This window comes from Rhizophagus irregularis, chromosome 4 (assembly GCF_026210795.1).
Source record: "Rhizophagus irregularis chromosome 4, complete sequence".
Taxonomy (NCBI): Eukaryota; Fungi; Glomeromycota; class Glomeromycetes; order Glomerales; family Glomeraceae; genus Rhizophagus; species Rhizophagus irregularis.
This window is the reverse complement of record NC_089432.1, coordinates 4643293-4657689: the sequence shown is the minus strand read 5'-3', so window position 1 is coordinate 4657689 and position 14397 is coordinate 4643293. Positions and strand designations below refer to the sequence as shown.

Genomic DNA, 14397 nt, shown 5'->3' with positions numbered 1-14397 from the left:
AGACGAAGTACGCCACTATTGTGTCACATAAAAATAATAGTTGGAAAGGCGTTGATTATTTATATATTTAGTTAGAAATTTGAACTCCGTAAGATTTAGCCCGGTAAAAAAAAAATATTAATTTTTTGTTTCTTTATTCTATGTCATGACATTATGACAAATATTATTTAAAAAAATTGCTTTTAAGTAACGCTTTTATTTAGTTTACCGTAATTTTTACAAATCATAATCATATTTGTACAGTTACACGGCAGATTGTATTTTGTAAGGCTCGTAAATTAGCAAAATCATGAAACAAAATATACAAATATTATATTGGTATGTAATCAAAAATGAGAATGAAATAATAATAAGAAGAAATAAATAGCATTAATCCAAAATTTTGTTTGCTTATGTAGTCTCGGCAATGAGACAAGAATAATTCTAAAAACTTCTCGGGAGAGTAATTTCGAAAAATCAAGCACGTTATCAAATACTGCGCCATAACGTCATTCATTAAAATTGACAAATCAACAAGTTATAAAATTGGATGGCCGTGTACTCAACAAATATACTGTTGTTGTTGCGTATTTTCTGGAACATTATTCTAGATTATGCAAGGCATTACCTTTATTATTTAAATATAACTATAGTTCTTTTTTTCATTTCTAATTTTTATTTAACTTCAAAATGATTTATGATATTTACGATTCTTATTTTATAACATAGATGATTACGCTAGAAAACTACTTCATAAAGAATGTTTTGGCAACCGAAGCGGTTATTGATTTTCGTTGACAACAAGCGAGAAATTTCTTTTTCTCCCTTTTCTTCGATTTCTTATTTTTACCTTTTGTTTCATATTTATTAGTTGGGAATATTTTAATCATGAAGTAAATTTCGAAATTTTTTAGTTACATTATTTTTGAATTAATAATACAGTTGTATCAGAACTGGTTGTAGGTTTGTTTTACAATTTTTTTTTCTTTTACATATCATTTAACATTAACGATGATTTATAATAATTTAAGTTTTATGTCTTCGCCTGATAAGCCTAGTATTAAGTAAATATAAAATTTAACTTTATTTTTAAAAAGAATTCATGATCAAATTAAATTATTGATTATTAGTTTTTTTTAATTGATTAAAAATAGACATATATATATTTATTATGTTATATATTTCGTTAAAAACATATCATTTATTTCGTTGTAATATTTGGTTTTGCACACACAATGTATAATCATTTTAAATTTTTTTTTTTTTTTTTTGATATATTTAAGGGCTATAAAAATATTCGTCAGCTTAATGTCGTGGTAATTTATTTTATTTAATTTTAATTTTTTATTTGTATCTAGGTTTAATAATCCTAAAATTAATGTAAAAATCAGATACATTAAGTGGAACGGTTAACAAGTGAGTTTTATTAAGATTTAGAGTAAATCAAATAACAAGATTATGAAGCATTAGAACATTTTCATTTTTGGCCTGATGAACCCGAACCAAAATAATCAATCTAAAAAAATTAAGAATTTTGATGATGATTCATCTGATATCAAAGGTATACTGATTCTAATAAGGTTATCAAGAAAATATTCCATTAAATTCTTAAGAAAATTCTCAAGAATTTTTTTAAGAAAAAATTAATGAAAAAATTAACGAAATGAAAAAAATGAATGATGATAATCAAAATTTATTTAATTAATTAAATGTATACTAAAATTTAATAATGTACCTTAAAATTTATTGAGCGGTATAATTTTATAATATTGGTAATGTGTAGTATAAAATATATATCTTCTTGACGTTTCTATGATAGAAGAATTTAATAAAAAAAAAAATATATATATATTTTATTTATACTTTAGTAAGTTTGAACAATATTTCATTTATTTGTATTTCATTTATTTGTATTCAAAAACAATTTTTTTTTTTGGCATTAATTTAAATAAAAATAATTAAAATAATCATTTGATACCTACTGATTACTTGATGCACCCGGTTTTAAAAAAAAATTTTACTGATTAATCAATCTAATTAATAGCCTGATTTTAACCCTTAAAAAAAAATTTTAGAATCATGATTAATCATCAATCTTAAAATTTATATATAGACACAAATTTTTTTTCATACTTGTACAAAATTTTTCTTTCCATATATTATTGTAATATATAATTATAAATCTTTTGATTTCTTTATACTACTATTTTACAAACAATATGGATTCAACTGAAGAACATAGTATACACGAAGAAAAATGTATGTAAAAAATCAGTTTAGTAATTTTAAAAAGATACCTGACATTTCTTTTTTATAGTAACATCTACGTATGATGATAAAACTAAAAAAGTTAACGAAAAAGATACTAATAATAATGATGATTATGATGTTAACAATGATAATTATGATAATGAAGAAGAAGATGATGATGATGATGATGATGATGACGAAGAAGAAGAAGAAGATGATGATAATGATAATGATGGCGAAGAAGAAAAAGATGATGATAATGATGGCGAAGAAGAAGAAGATGATGATGATAATGATGGCGAAAAAGAAGATGATGATAATGATGGCGAAGAAGAAGAAGAAGATGATGATAATGATGGCGAAAAAGAAGATGATGATAATGATGGCGAAGAAGAAGATGATGATGATGATAATGATGGCGAAGAAGAAGATGATGATGATAATGATGACGAAGAAGAAGAAGATGGTGAAGATGATGATAATGATGGCGAAGAAGAAAAAGATGATGATAATGATGGCGAAGAAGAAGAAGAAGATGATGATGATAATAATGGCGAAAAAGAAGATGATGATAATGATGGCGAAGAAGAAGAAGATGATGATGATAATGATGGCGAAGAAGAAGAAGATGATGATAATGATGACGAAGAAGAAGAAGATGGTGAAGATGATGATAATGGCGAAAAAGAAGATGATGATAATGATGGCGAAGAAGAAGAAGAAGATGATGATAATGATGGCGAAGAAGAAGAAGAAGATGATAATGATGACGAAGAAGAAGAAGATGGTGAAGATGATGATAATGATGGCGAAGAAGAAAAAGATGATGATAATGATGGCGAAGAAGAAGATGAAGATAACGATAATGATGGCGAAAAACAAGATGTTGATAATGATAGCGAAAAAGAAAAAAATGATGATGATGATAGCGAAGAAGAAAAAGTTGATGATAATGATAACGAAGAAGAAAAAGATGATGATAATGTAGACGAAGAAGAAGAAGGTGACGATAATGATAGTGAAGAAGAAGATGATGATGATAATGATGGCAAAAAAGAAGATGTTGATAATGATAGTGAAGAAGAAGAAAATGATGATGATGATGGCGAAGAAGAAGATATTGATAATGATAGCGAAGAAGAAGAAAATGATGATGATGATGGCGAAGAAGAAGATGATGATGATAATGATGACGAAGAAGAAAAAAATGATGATGATGATGGCGAAGAAGAAGAAGATGATGATGATGATGACGAAGAAGAAAAAGATGATAATAATGATGGCGAAGAAGAAGAAGAAGATGATGATGATGATGGAAAAGGTAATTAAAAATTTGCGGTTTTACAATTATCGCGTTAATTTGTTAAAGTTACATGATATTTTTCTTTCTTGCACAGAAGCACCGCGTGAAGTTGACAATGAGCTCCTTGCTCTAGTTATTCAAACGAATAACAAACTCAAGGAGCTTGGTTACAACAGTTTAATTATAAACTGTAATTCTGACAATATTCGTCTCAGAAAAAACACTGGTGCTATTAACATTGATTTGAAGAATGTTGGACGAGATATTATTATCCATGATAGCAAATATTGCTCAAGAAAATGACTCTTCGCAAGAAAGATGGGAAAGACGTATTTCTTCAAATACTACTACTAGCAAATATGCGAATATTGAAAAATTAGCTGTTATTAATTAAAGGTAAGAAAAAATTTTTGAAAATTTTATATTACTAGAAACATTTATTAAATCCATTTTACTTTTTTTCAGAATTGAGCTTTAATTCAATTAAAATGGCGGAGTTAATGTTTAAACTTTTATCTCACATATAAAAATTACCCATTCCTTTTCCCGTAGTTAATTTTCAACATTTTAATAGTTATGATCATTATTGGGAAGTGCTATTTCGTTATTTATCATCTAAAAATTAGCGAATTTTTTTAATTCTAATGCATTCTTAAAGCAAAATACGATATTTCACTCACTCGACATCAGTGAATTAAGTAATGAAATAACTACTCAATTAGAACAAGCGAGTGATGATGTTGATCAAAAATTCATATTATATAAACTATACATTTCAAATGTTTGATTGTTTATTTAATTAATACCTTTTCAAAGTTGTTATTTATTTAGGAAGAAATTCCATTGGATACATTATGAATAATTATAATGAGGGGAAAAAGGAAAACAGAGAAAAAAACAAGCAAAGCGAAGTAATTCAATGTAATGAATGCAAATGCAAATGATTTATTATTATATGTAATTTTCTTTTCGAATAAAATAGTAATAATAATTGTTCATTTGATTAAATGTTTGTTATTCAGATTATGCTTCTTTATTGAAATGCCCTCAAGAACTCGAACAATAGATAAAAAATCTAGCAACAAAAATTATAAAAACTTATGATGAATCGGTACAGTATAGCTTTTAAGCAGAATTTATACGAAGATGTAAATTTCTAAATCACTTAAAAATGTTAAAATATTACAGAGATTTAGAAATTTACTGTAAACTAAATCAGAGACGAAAAAAGGGTGCGTGATAAAGTCGTACGTGACACTTGTCACGTAGTGTTGGAAAAAATAATTCAAACAAACAAAGAACACAAACTTCATTCAAACATAAAAAGCAGCAATATTTCGTTAACAATAAGAAGGGCTATACGTGCGGAAAAGTTATTAAAGTTATCAAATAATAATCTAATAATTTTAATATAAAGTTATTAATATAATTAAATTTCTACATGATATTCAGAATATTGATAAAGAACAACTTCCGGAACAAAGTACAATAAATACTACGATGACTACTAATATTACCTCTCGTAATAATCTAAATATTATCTATGCATTTCCCGATTTAGATTGTTTGTTTCGACTAGTTTGAGCCAACGTTCATAGTTGGCTGTATTCATACTAGCTAAAGAAAAAAAAGTAACATCTAATTAGTGTAGATAATGGAAAACAATTGTACCAGAAAAAACCAAAATTAGAAATGTTTAAGAACATATATATAAATGCAGGTATGCAAATACCAGGTGAAATTGAAAAGGATGAAATTGAAGGGGAAGAAGAAATTGATGAAGAGGAATGAAAAGTGTATTTTTTTTTTACCTTTATAAATAATAATATATTAAAAAATCACGATCTTCAGGATCACAATTCTGCACTATAAACAATATCAAACAATTATTTTTATTTTATTGGTGAAAAGCAACAGGTGACGGTTAGTACTAAACTAAAATTAAGCAGTATGATATTAAGAAAATTCACGAAAATTTCTTTGATACTGCTTAATCTTTAAATTAAACTTAATACTAAATTTGATTAAGCAGTATCAAGAAAAATTCGCGAGAATTTTCCTTAATTTTTAAATTATACTAACTGTTAATTTAAAAAATTAATTCGTAATTTGTGTAACAATAGGAGAAAATCATCTGAATTAATTAGTGTCGATCGGGGATAAGAACATATATCGTTTTATATAATAAAAGAAAAACGTTAGAATATCTTGTTTAAAGCTCCGAACGGTTCTGGTTTAACCCGAAAGCCGAACCAGATCCGGGCCGAAAATCTGGTTCAGTTTTACAGCTGTTTTCATATTATTCGGGACAATGTAAGATTTTGAACCGGTATATCGAAGTTTGTATTTTAAAATAAGATCAATCTACCTATCTACCTATATAATTAAAAAAAATGGTGTTTGTGTGACTAACGTTTAGATTAGCCTGTATAAATTAATTTTGAATTGCTGGTCCGTATTCTTTATAGTTAAGACCCGCTTGATCGGCAAGTCATGTTGTACATGTAATCCAATTCCGGTTAATGAAATTTTTAATCGTCTAACCGGTCTAAATTTTTTCGGTCCCCATTTTTTTAATCATTTTTTTTTCTTGAACTGATCTTTTACAAATAGTGCTTTCTTTTTTTAAAAAATTTCCTCTTTTCTCTTTCGAAACACCTTTTTCTTTTCCTTTTTTTTTCTTTTTTAAAAATTTTTCGTTTTTTTCCTCTTTCTTTTCTTTTTGTTTTTTTTTCATTCTTTTCCCGCTTAGATTTGGTTTTTTTTCCAAAACCGAAAAATTAATAATATTTTTTTTATTAAATAATCTTTTAAAACTTATATTATTTTTATCGGTCCTTTTTTTTTAGACCATATTATTAATTTTTTTTTTGAATTTTTTTGGACCGAATTATTGACATTTTTTTTTCGGAATTTTTTTCGGTACTTATTTTTTTTTAACCCGATTTTCTTTCTTTATCCTTTTTTTTTCTTTCAATTTTTTTTTATTTTTTCTTTCTTTTCCTTTTTGGTCAACAAATTTTTTTTTTCGTTTTTATTTTTTCGATTTTTTTTTCCGGTTGGCTTTTTCTCCAATCCGAAAATTTTTTGGCTTTATTTCTTTCAAATCGAATTTTTTTTCCCGAATACATTCTTTCACCATTTAGGTTTGGATCGGTGATCAGATCGATGTTGCAGCGCCACGGCAATTGCCTTTTTTCCCGATTCGCTTATTAATAATAATAATAATAATATTTTTTTGTATCAAGCTCAATAAAATCAATAAAATAGACTAACATAATTAATTACTTATTTATTTTATTTTTTGTACCAATAGATCATTATAATTAATTTTTCTGGGATTTTTTTTTTCATATTAATAATTAGTGAGATACATATATATATATATTTTTCTAGAGAATGTATTTTTTTTTTTAATGCTAAATGGGATTTTTTAAGATAAAAAAAAAAAGGACTTTTTTGTAACAATGTAACAATAAACGACTTATACAAAATTGTTTTTGTAATGAATTTGTAAATTTCACAGTACTGCAACATCTGTTTCTTGTGATAAATAAAAATTTACATTTAAAAAAATTAGCATTAACAGCATAATAAAATTTTATTTGGTACTTTTTAAAACAACAATTTTATTTAATATCTTTTTTTAATGAAAGATAATTTTTTAAATAATAATTTCATTTTTTTTTTTGGACCATACCACACAATTATATTTATTTATAAAAAATACAAATACAAATTTATTCTCCTTTCCATCTATTATCATTCATAACAGTTTTTACCCGGCATACTTTCAACCAGCAGTTTTAATTAGTCAATACCGCTTGATAAATCAGTAACCAGATGATATGAACGTCTTGGATGGATGCAAACCCCCTCACCAATATAATAATTGATTAATAAATACACTATTTATAATACTTTACGTATAGACATGGTAAAATGCACCCTAAATAAAAAAACGCGTTGACATAAATATGATTTTACCAATAGTACTAAAATGAGTTAAAAATTAATATTTTTTTGTTAATATTAATAAAAAAAAAAATATTAACAGTTAAATTAAAATTACTATCTAAATATAATAACCATTATTAATTATTTGCAAATTATTTAGCGTGTTTGGGGGGCAAAATAGCTTTACGCTCAATTTTATTAGATAAATGATACAATTACATAATAATAAACAAACATAAACTAGTAACAATACAGTGAAAAAAAGAAATAAACTACAAAGTAATAAACTAATCTAAAAACTATATCTAAAAATTACTACTTAAATATAAATAAACTAATCTAAAAACTATATCTAAAAATTACTACTTAAATCTAAAAATTACATGTTAAATTCTAAATAAACTAATCTAAAACTGTATTAAAAATTACTTCTTAAAATTCTAAAATCTAAGTCCAAAAGAGCCTGGTTCTTTCTTCTCGCATTTTCTACAGACAAATCCCTTGACGCCTTACCTTAAGACTTGGCTTCATGATGCATGTAAACGTGGGAAAGTATGAGGACCAATTCCAGAAGAATGAAGCCATGTATGAAATCATATGCCGTAGGAGTTCTAGAGAGCGGGAAAATGTTGTATATCTTAATACAATAATAAATACATAAAAATAACAGATTAATAAATAATAATATAATCACCATTACTGTCTACTTCGCTTTCTTGGTTCCGGCGTATTTATAATTTCTGGCTTTTTTCCAACTTCTCTGAGCAATTCGTCTGATCCTCTTTTTCCCCTAGTAATCAGTTTTATTCTTTCCTGATTGAGTTTACATAGAATGTCTCTTGTTTCATCTAGTTTTTTCTTGTATTCTTTCAATACAAGATATGCAAGTTCTAGATTAACAAGATCTACCGGAGAACTTGGGAGAAGACATTCATACATTAGGACTAAATGGAATAGTCCACCGGCGGCAGCAAGTGCATATACTCTAATCTTTAGGCCTAGTTTTCCATTTTTGATTTAGCATTTATTTATTTACAGGTAGCATACCATGAATTGTAAATTGCAGTACTTACCAACTACAGTAAGACCCCACCAGACTATTTCATTTGCATTTGCACCTGCTAATTTTTCCATAGCATCCAGCCATAAGTCTCGGAGTTCCAAGCCTAATTTTCGGGTGTCATCCCATTCCTTGGAACGTGAACACCGTGGGAGACCACCAGACACCTCCATACATCCAATAACGGGGGCCCAGCTGATTCGGTATTCAAATATCACATCAACTTTATATCCAATTCGCGCACGATCATTGGGATCAGTTCCTTTATTTCGGCGATTTGCGGTTGCTTCCAGTAATGTTTCGCCGCTGGGCAATAAATGTTAATGTAATATAATTCTCATGATATATAATAAGTTAATTGACACATGCATTACTTACTATTTTACCCGATAATGGTTGTCCTTCCTTATTGTTGCATCAAGTAGAGGGACGATATTGCGAAACATATGTTCAACTTCAAATAAATCATCCCTCCCATGCATTGTAATAGCGTCAAAACTGGAAAAAATGCATCATTAGTTATGATTTATTCAAAAGGAAAATAAATATCTTTCATATTTTTTTTACTCACATATTATTGGCAAGCCTTTTAAGAATTTTCTCTTCTTCTGTTACCGTTTTAATATCAGCAATATCTTCAGTCTACAAATAAAAAACTCTGTAAAAATTATGTTTTATTGACTTATTGTTTTCAAGCGATAAAAAAATAATGATTACCCTCAAAAGTAGATCGAAAAATTTTGTTTCTTCTTCAGAAAGTGTTGAAACACAAAACCGCATATTTTTTGGAAGTGCATTCAACATTTTTGGAAAATAGCCAGATAATAGATTTGATGTTGGACCATGAAAACCAGAGTAGTCAATTAAAAAATAATATAGCGTACTAAAAATGAAGTTATATAAAAGTTAGAAAATGCTATAAATACAATAATTATACAAAAATAAAGCTTACTCGACAGCATATTTTCCCTTTTTCAATTGCTTTCGATATGTGTCTACTTTTTCCTTTATCGTATTCCAGTTCAAAGTTTCTTCTGAACTGTCTTCATTAATACGAATTACAGATGGCTCATAAAGATCTTCTTCTTCAACCGGTAAATCTTGAGTCTGAATGGAGTTAAGGAATTAGTGAGGCTCAATTGATGCTACTAGAATTTCCATTAAAAATTAGCTAATATTCAAATATTCATTTGTAAATCATATAAAATTAGATAATCAAACATGCTGAATTTAAAAATTTTCGAATATCTGAATTTTATTATGACTTTCATATATTTTTAGGGTTATATTGTACATCACCTCATCAAACTTCACCTTTTGACACTTATAAAGTTTAATAATTACCTCTCTATCATCTTCAGATTCACCATTTGTTTCAATCATTATCATTTCATCCTCAGATTCATATTCTGGTAATAATGGAAACTATTAATAGAAAGGATAGTTAATGATAATATGCATTAAGAGTAATATCAGTATATATATAACAAAGCCCGAGTTTCTTTACAATAAGAAAAGTACTTAAAGAAACTTCATTAGATTGATTTTATGAATCACCCTTGCAGGTGACATCATATCATGTGACAAGAATGGCATTCTCTTACACGATATAGCAAGAATACCAAATGGTTTGAACTTGAAGTCACCCTTGCAGGCGGCCTCATACCATGTGGCAAGAACGGCATTCTCACATGTCTCACACGATATAGCAAGAATACCAAATGGTTTGAACTTGAAGTCACCCTTGCAGGCGGCCTCATACCATGGCAAGAACGGCATTCTCACATGTTTCACACGATATAGCAAGAATACCAAATGGTTTGAACTTGAAGTCACCCTTGCAGGTGACCTCATACCATGGCAAGAACGGCATTCTCACATGTTTCACACGATATAGCAAGAATACCAAATGGTTTGAACTTGAAGTCACCCTTGCAGGTGACCTCATACCATGGCAAGAACGGCATTCTCACATGTTTCACACGATATAGCAAGAATACCAAATGGTTTGAACTTGAAGTCACCCTTGCAGGTGACCTCATACCATGTGACAAGAATATATCATTCTTGAAATCACCTTTGCAGGTGATCTCACACAATATGGCAAGAACAAACAACTTATTCAAATGGCATACTTGAATACAATGTGGCAAGAAATGTCATTCTTAACACACAATATGGCAAGAACAAACAACTTATTCAAATGGCATACTTGAATACAATGTGGCGAGAAATGTTATTCTTAACACACAATATGGCAAGAACAAACAACTTATTCAAATGGCATACTTGAATACAATGTGGCGAGAAATGTTATTCTTAACACACAATATGGCAAGAACAAACAACTTATTCAAATGGCATACTTGAATACAGTGCGGCAAGGACACAGTATAGGTCATTCTTGAAAACGCAATCTAAAAATTTGAAGGGCTTTAATATCAGAAGTTATACCTACTTGCTGTGGCTCATCTTCATCACGTTCTTTAATTTCACTACGTGCGTTTCTAAAATTTATCATGATGAATTAGTAATTTCTTGAAAAAGAATGACGAGTTAGTATAGTTAGTATGGTAACTTTCAGGAAATAAATGACAAGTTAGTACAGTAAGGAGAAAAAATGGCGTGTTAGTAATTTTTGGAAAAGAAATGACAAATAACGTACAGCAATTTTTGAGAAAGAAATGAAGAGTCAGTAATGTCGAGTCAGCCAAGTCGGTAACTTTCTGGAACAAAATATCAATGATTAGTAACTTTTGAAACAGTACGACAGTCAGTAGCTTTCAACAGTAAAAAAACGACGAGTCAGTAAAAAAAACGACGAGTTAGTCGAGTCAGTAAAAAATAAAAAATAACTAGTCAGAAAAAAACGACAAGTTAAATTTTTGAGAAAAAGAAGTTTACAAAATGATTTTTATTTACGCGACTTTTTATGATCAAAAAAATGTAGTACAAGCAGAGTTGCGTCACGTCAAGCTTGAGCAAATTAAGCAAATTAAACGCAATACAAATTATTCTAAACTCGTTTATTTATTTTTTTGGGCGTATCAACGTATCGTGTCTTTCCGCCACAATCAGCACATCTTTTTAGATAATATTGACGTCAGTTTGTTTTGAATCTTTAAATCGGAAATTTTTTATTTTTTATTAAGTATCCGTCACCTATTGGTGATCTGTATACAGAAGGGGATAAAATAATGATACGATAAATAGGAAAGTGAAAAAAAAAATTATTTCATCGTGAGAAAAAATAAATATTTATATAAACAACAAATTCTTTTTAAAAAAAGATTTACATTATATGAAGGAGATTATGTTGTAAAGTTATTTCACAGTTCACACAAAAGAAAAAACAATACTTTTACATATGTAGAATAATATTTTACTTGTATAAGTTTCACACGGAAGAATAATATTTTTGTTTATTTACCTTTAAACTAATAAGTACATAAATTGATAATATACAATTGAGTATTAAAAATTAAAGTATTTTATTATGTAAAATTAGAATGTCGGTGGAAATACATTACTGTTTTTAAAGATTAAATTTTCTCTTATAAAACAAAAACTAGAAATAGAAATTTAATGCATATACATTAATTAATATTCTGTACTACTACATATTAAAGTTTCTGATATTATGGACTGAGGGAAGAACTTTTTTCCGCCGATCATCATGCAAAAATTTTAAGACTGAACAAAGGGTGAAAGAGTTCAAAAAGTGCGCATATAGAAAAGTTCGTTTGAACTTATTTTATCATGACCAACTGATTATTCACTCTTTCAAGAACATTATGATATAAACTTTATTAGACTTTTAATATTAGTTCACTAATTTTTTTGATGAAAACAAATTTTTATTTTCCTTGGTTAGCACAGAGCGCTACATGGTAGTAAGGTTTCGTCACGCAAAAAGACTTCGGCAAGCGATAAATAACTTCGGCAAAAAATAAAGAACTAAACATATTTTCATAGGTGTTGATAGTTTTGCTCTTTGAATTTGGAATTTTTTTTTCGTTGCTACAGTTGTTCGGTCAGCGCAGCAAAAAGTTTAGCACGCGATCAGATTCCAAAAATGGTAATGGAGGCTTTTCGAAGGAACGAATTAAATTCACTGAGGTGATTTTGGTGGTACAAAATTCGGCAAAAACAAAAATTCAGGAAAAAGTTTAGCAGCTGGGGACAAAGCGGTCATCACGAATAATTGAGATATGGGAGGTGAACGAGATTTATGAGTTCACGACAAAAAATTTGAATTAATTTGACAATAGGGAGGGGGGTGAAACGATTATAATTAATTTTTATATAGAACAAGTTTTTTAAAGACTTGGTTAAGTCAGCAATAAATAGTAACGATTTGTTTACTTTTATTAAATATATTATCATACATAACTATAAGTTAAAAATAAAATTTTTATTCTCATCTAAAAGTATTATTTTAATTTATTTAATTTTTAATTTTAGCAAATGTATTTAATAACATGGTCCAAAAGATTATATCCTTTGATTAAATTCAAATGACTTAACATTCGAAAATTCAAATAAAATAATGATGGGCTGAAATCGAGTCAAGTGAAATCTACCATCTAATGTGATTTTTTGATCACTAAATTAAATAACTCGATTTTTCATTTTTTTTTTTAATTCATAAAATAGCCTTAATTTATAAGAAACGTTTTAATTACTAATAAGAAAAAATAGTTAGTCCTCTCATATAATATTATTAAATGTTAATTTAAATTTCTTGAAACTGGAAAAACGGAAACGGGTAAGTCTAAAATGCTGTATATTGTGATAAATGGAACATTGTGTCATTTCACGTTAAAAAAAGTCCTTTGTTAGACTTCGTGTTAATTAATTATTATTTTTATAAGAACAAATGCTTAGTTTGTATCTAGATATGTATAGTAAAATATCTGCGTAGTCAATTTAATCAGCCTTTAGGTCAGTATTACTGTAAGGAAAATCTCGCTGGCGATGGAATTTGATAACTCTTCCCGCCGATCTTCCAAACCAAAATTTTACGGAAGGAAAAAAATAAAATTTATTATACAAAGTCACTACATTGTATACAACAATATTAGAATATATATATATTCTGCGATGGAAGAGGTTTCTGAACAATTTATGGTGGAGTTTTATACGGACAGAGAAAAAAATACCAATGAGCTCAATGATGTGACTATGTGAGTCCCAAGTTTGATAAGTCTAGGAACCTGGCAGTGGAGTTTATTTGTTTTTTTATGCTATACTGGAGTGGCCATATTGTTAGGAAAAATTTTCGCAGGTTTCTTGGGGACCAAGCCTCATCCCTGCCACGCAACAATTCCATATCACGTGAGTGGGAAGAAGTTAGAAGCAGATGTGGCCAATAAAGCACGTTTAATAAAACTACAAGAGGAAGATGTGGCAGAAAAACCACGTTTAATAAAGCTACAAGAGGAGTAGATTATTAATCTAAAAAAAGATTGGAGATCAATGTAACTGAAAAAGAGCAACCTCAAACGAGTCAAGCAACTAAATATAGCAAGGATAAACGTAACACTAAATGGCAAAATCGACGGAAAAAAGCTGGAAAAAAATCGATTTTCAGAGTCACAAAATGGAAAAATTCTGGAAAAACATTTGCTGGAAAGTCACGTGACATTAAGCTTTACGATTTTCCAAGGACGAAGATATTATATACGAGACTCTAAAGAAGGTTGGATATGTGGAAAGATTGGCGGTCAAACGTAACTACAAGTACAAGACTGTTCGAGCTGATATCCGTTTAACAAAAGAAATGGAAAAAATTTTCATTGAGGTCAAATATAACAATAACGAAAACGAACGTCAGTATTTTTTCAGG

At 28.3% G+C, this 14397-nt stretch overlaps 2 protein-coding genes across 2 annotated transcripts; one reads left to right on the top strand and one right to left on the bottom strand.

The window, feature by feature from the left end:
- Nucleotides 1-2198: 2198 nt before the first annotated feature.
- On the top strand, nt 2199-3835 carry OCT59_024326 (uncharacterized protein; the record flags this gene model as incomplete). The annotated part of the gene is made up of 3 exons (XM_066135354.1): nt 2199-2238; nt 2297-3550; nt 3627-3835. 3 exons carry the CDS (start codon nt 2199-2201, stop codon nt 3833-3835), a joined length of 1503 nt encoding a protein of 500 aa, XP_065991384.1.
- Nucleotides 3836-8185: 4350 nt separating this feature from the next.
- Nucleotides 8186-10328, bottom strand: OCT59_024325 (uncharacterized protein; the record flags this gene model as incomplete). Its single annotated transcript, XM_066135353.1, has 8 exons — nt 8186-8487; nt 8563-8855; nt 8928-9047; nt 9121-9191; nt 9267-9432; nt 9502-9656; nt 9894-9974; nt 10107-10328. The coding sequence occupies 8 exons, from the start codon at nt 10326-10328 to the stop codon at nt 8186-8188; spliced, it is 1410 nt and encodes a 469-aa protein (XP_065991383.1).
- Between the last annotated feature and the right edge of the window lie 4069 nt (nt 10329-14397).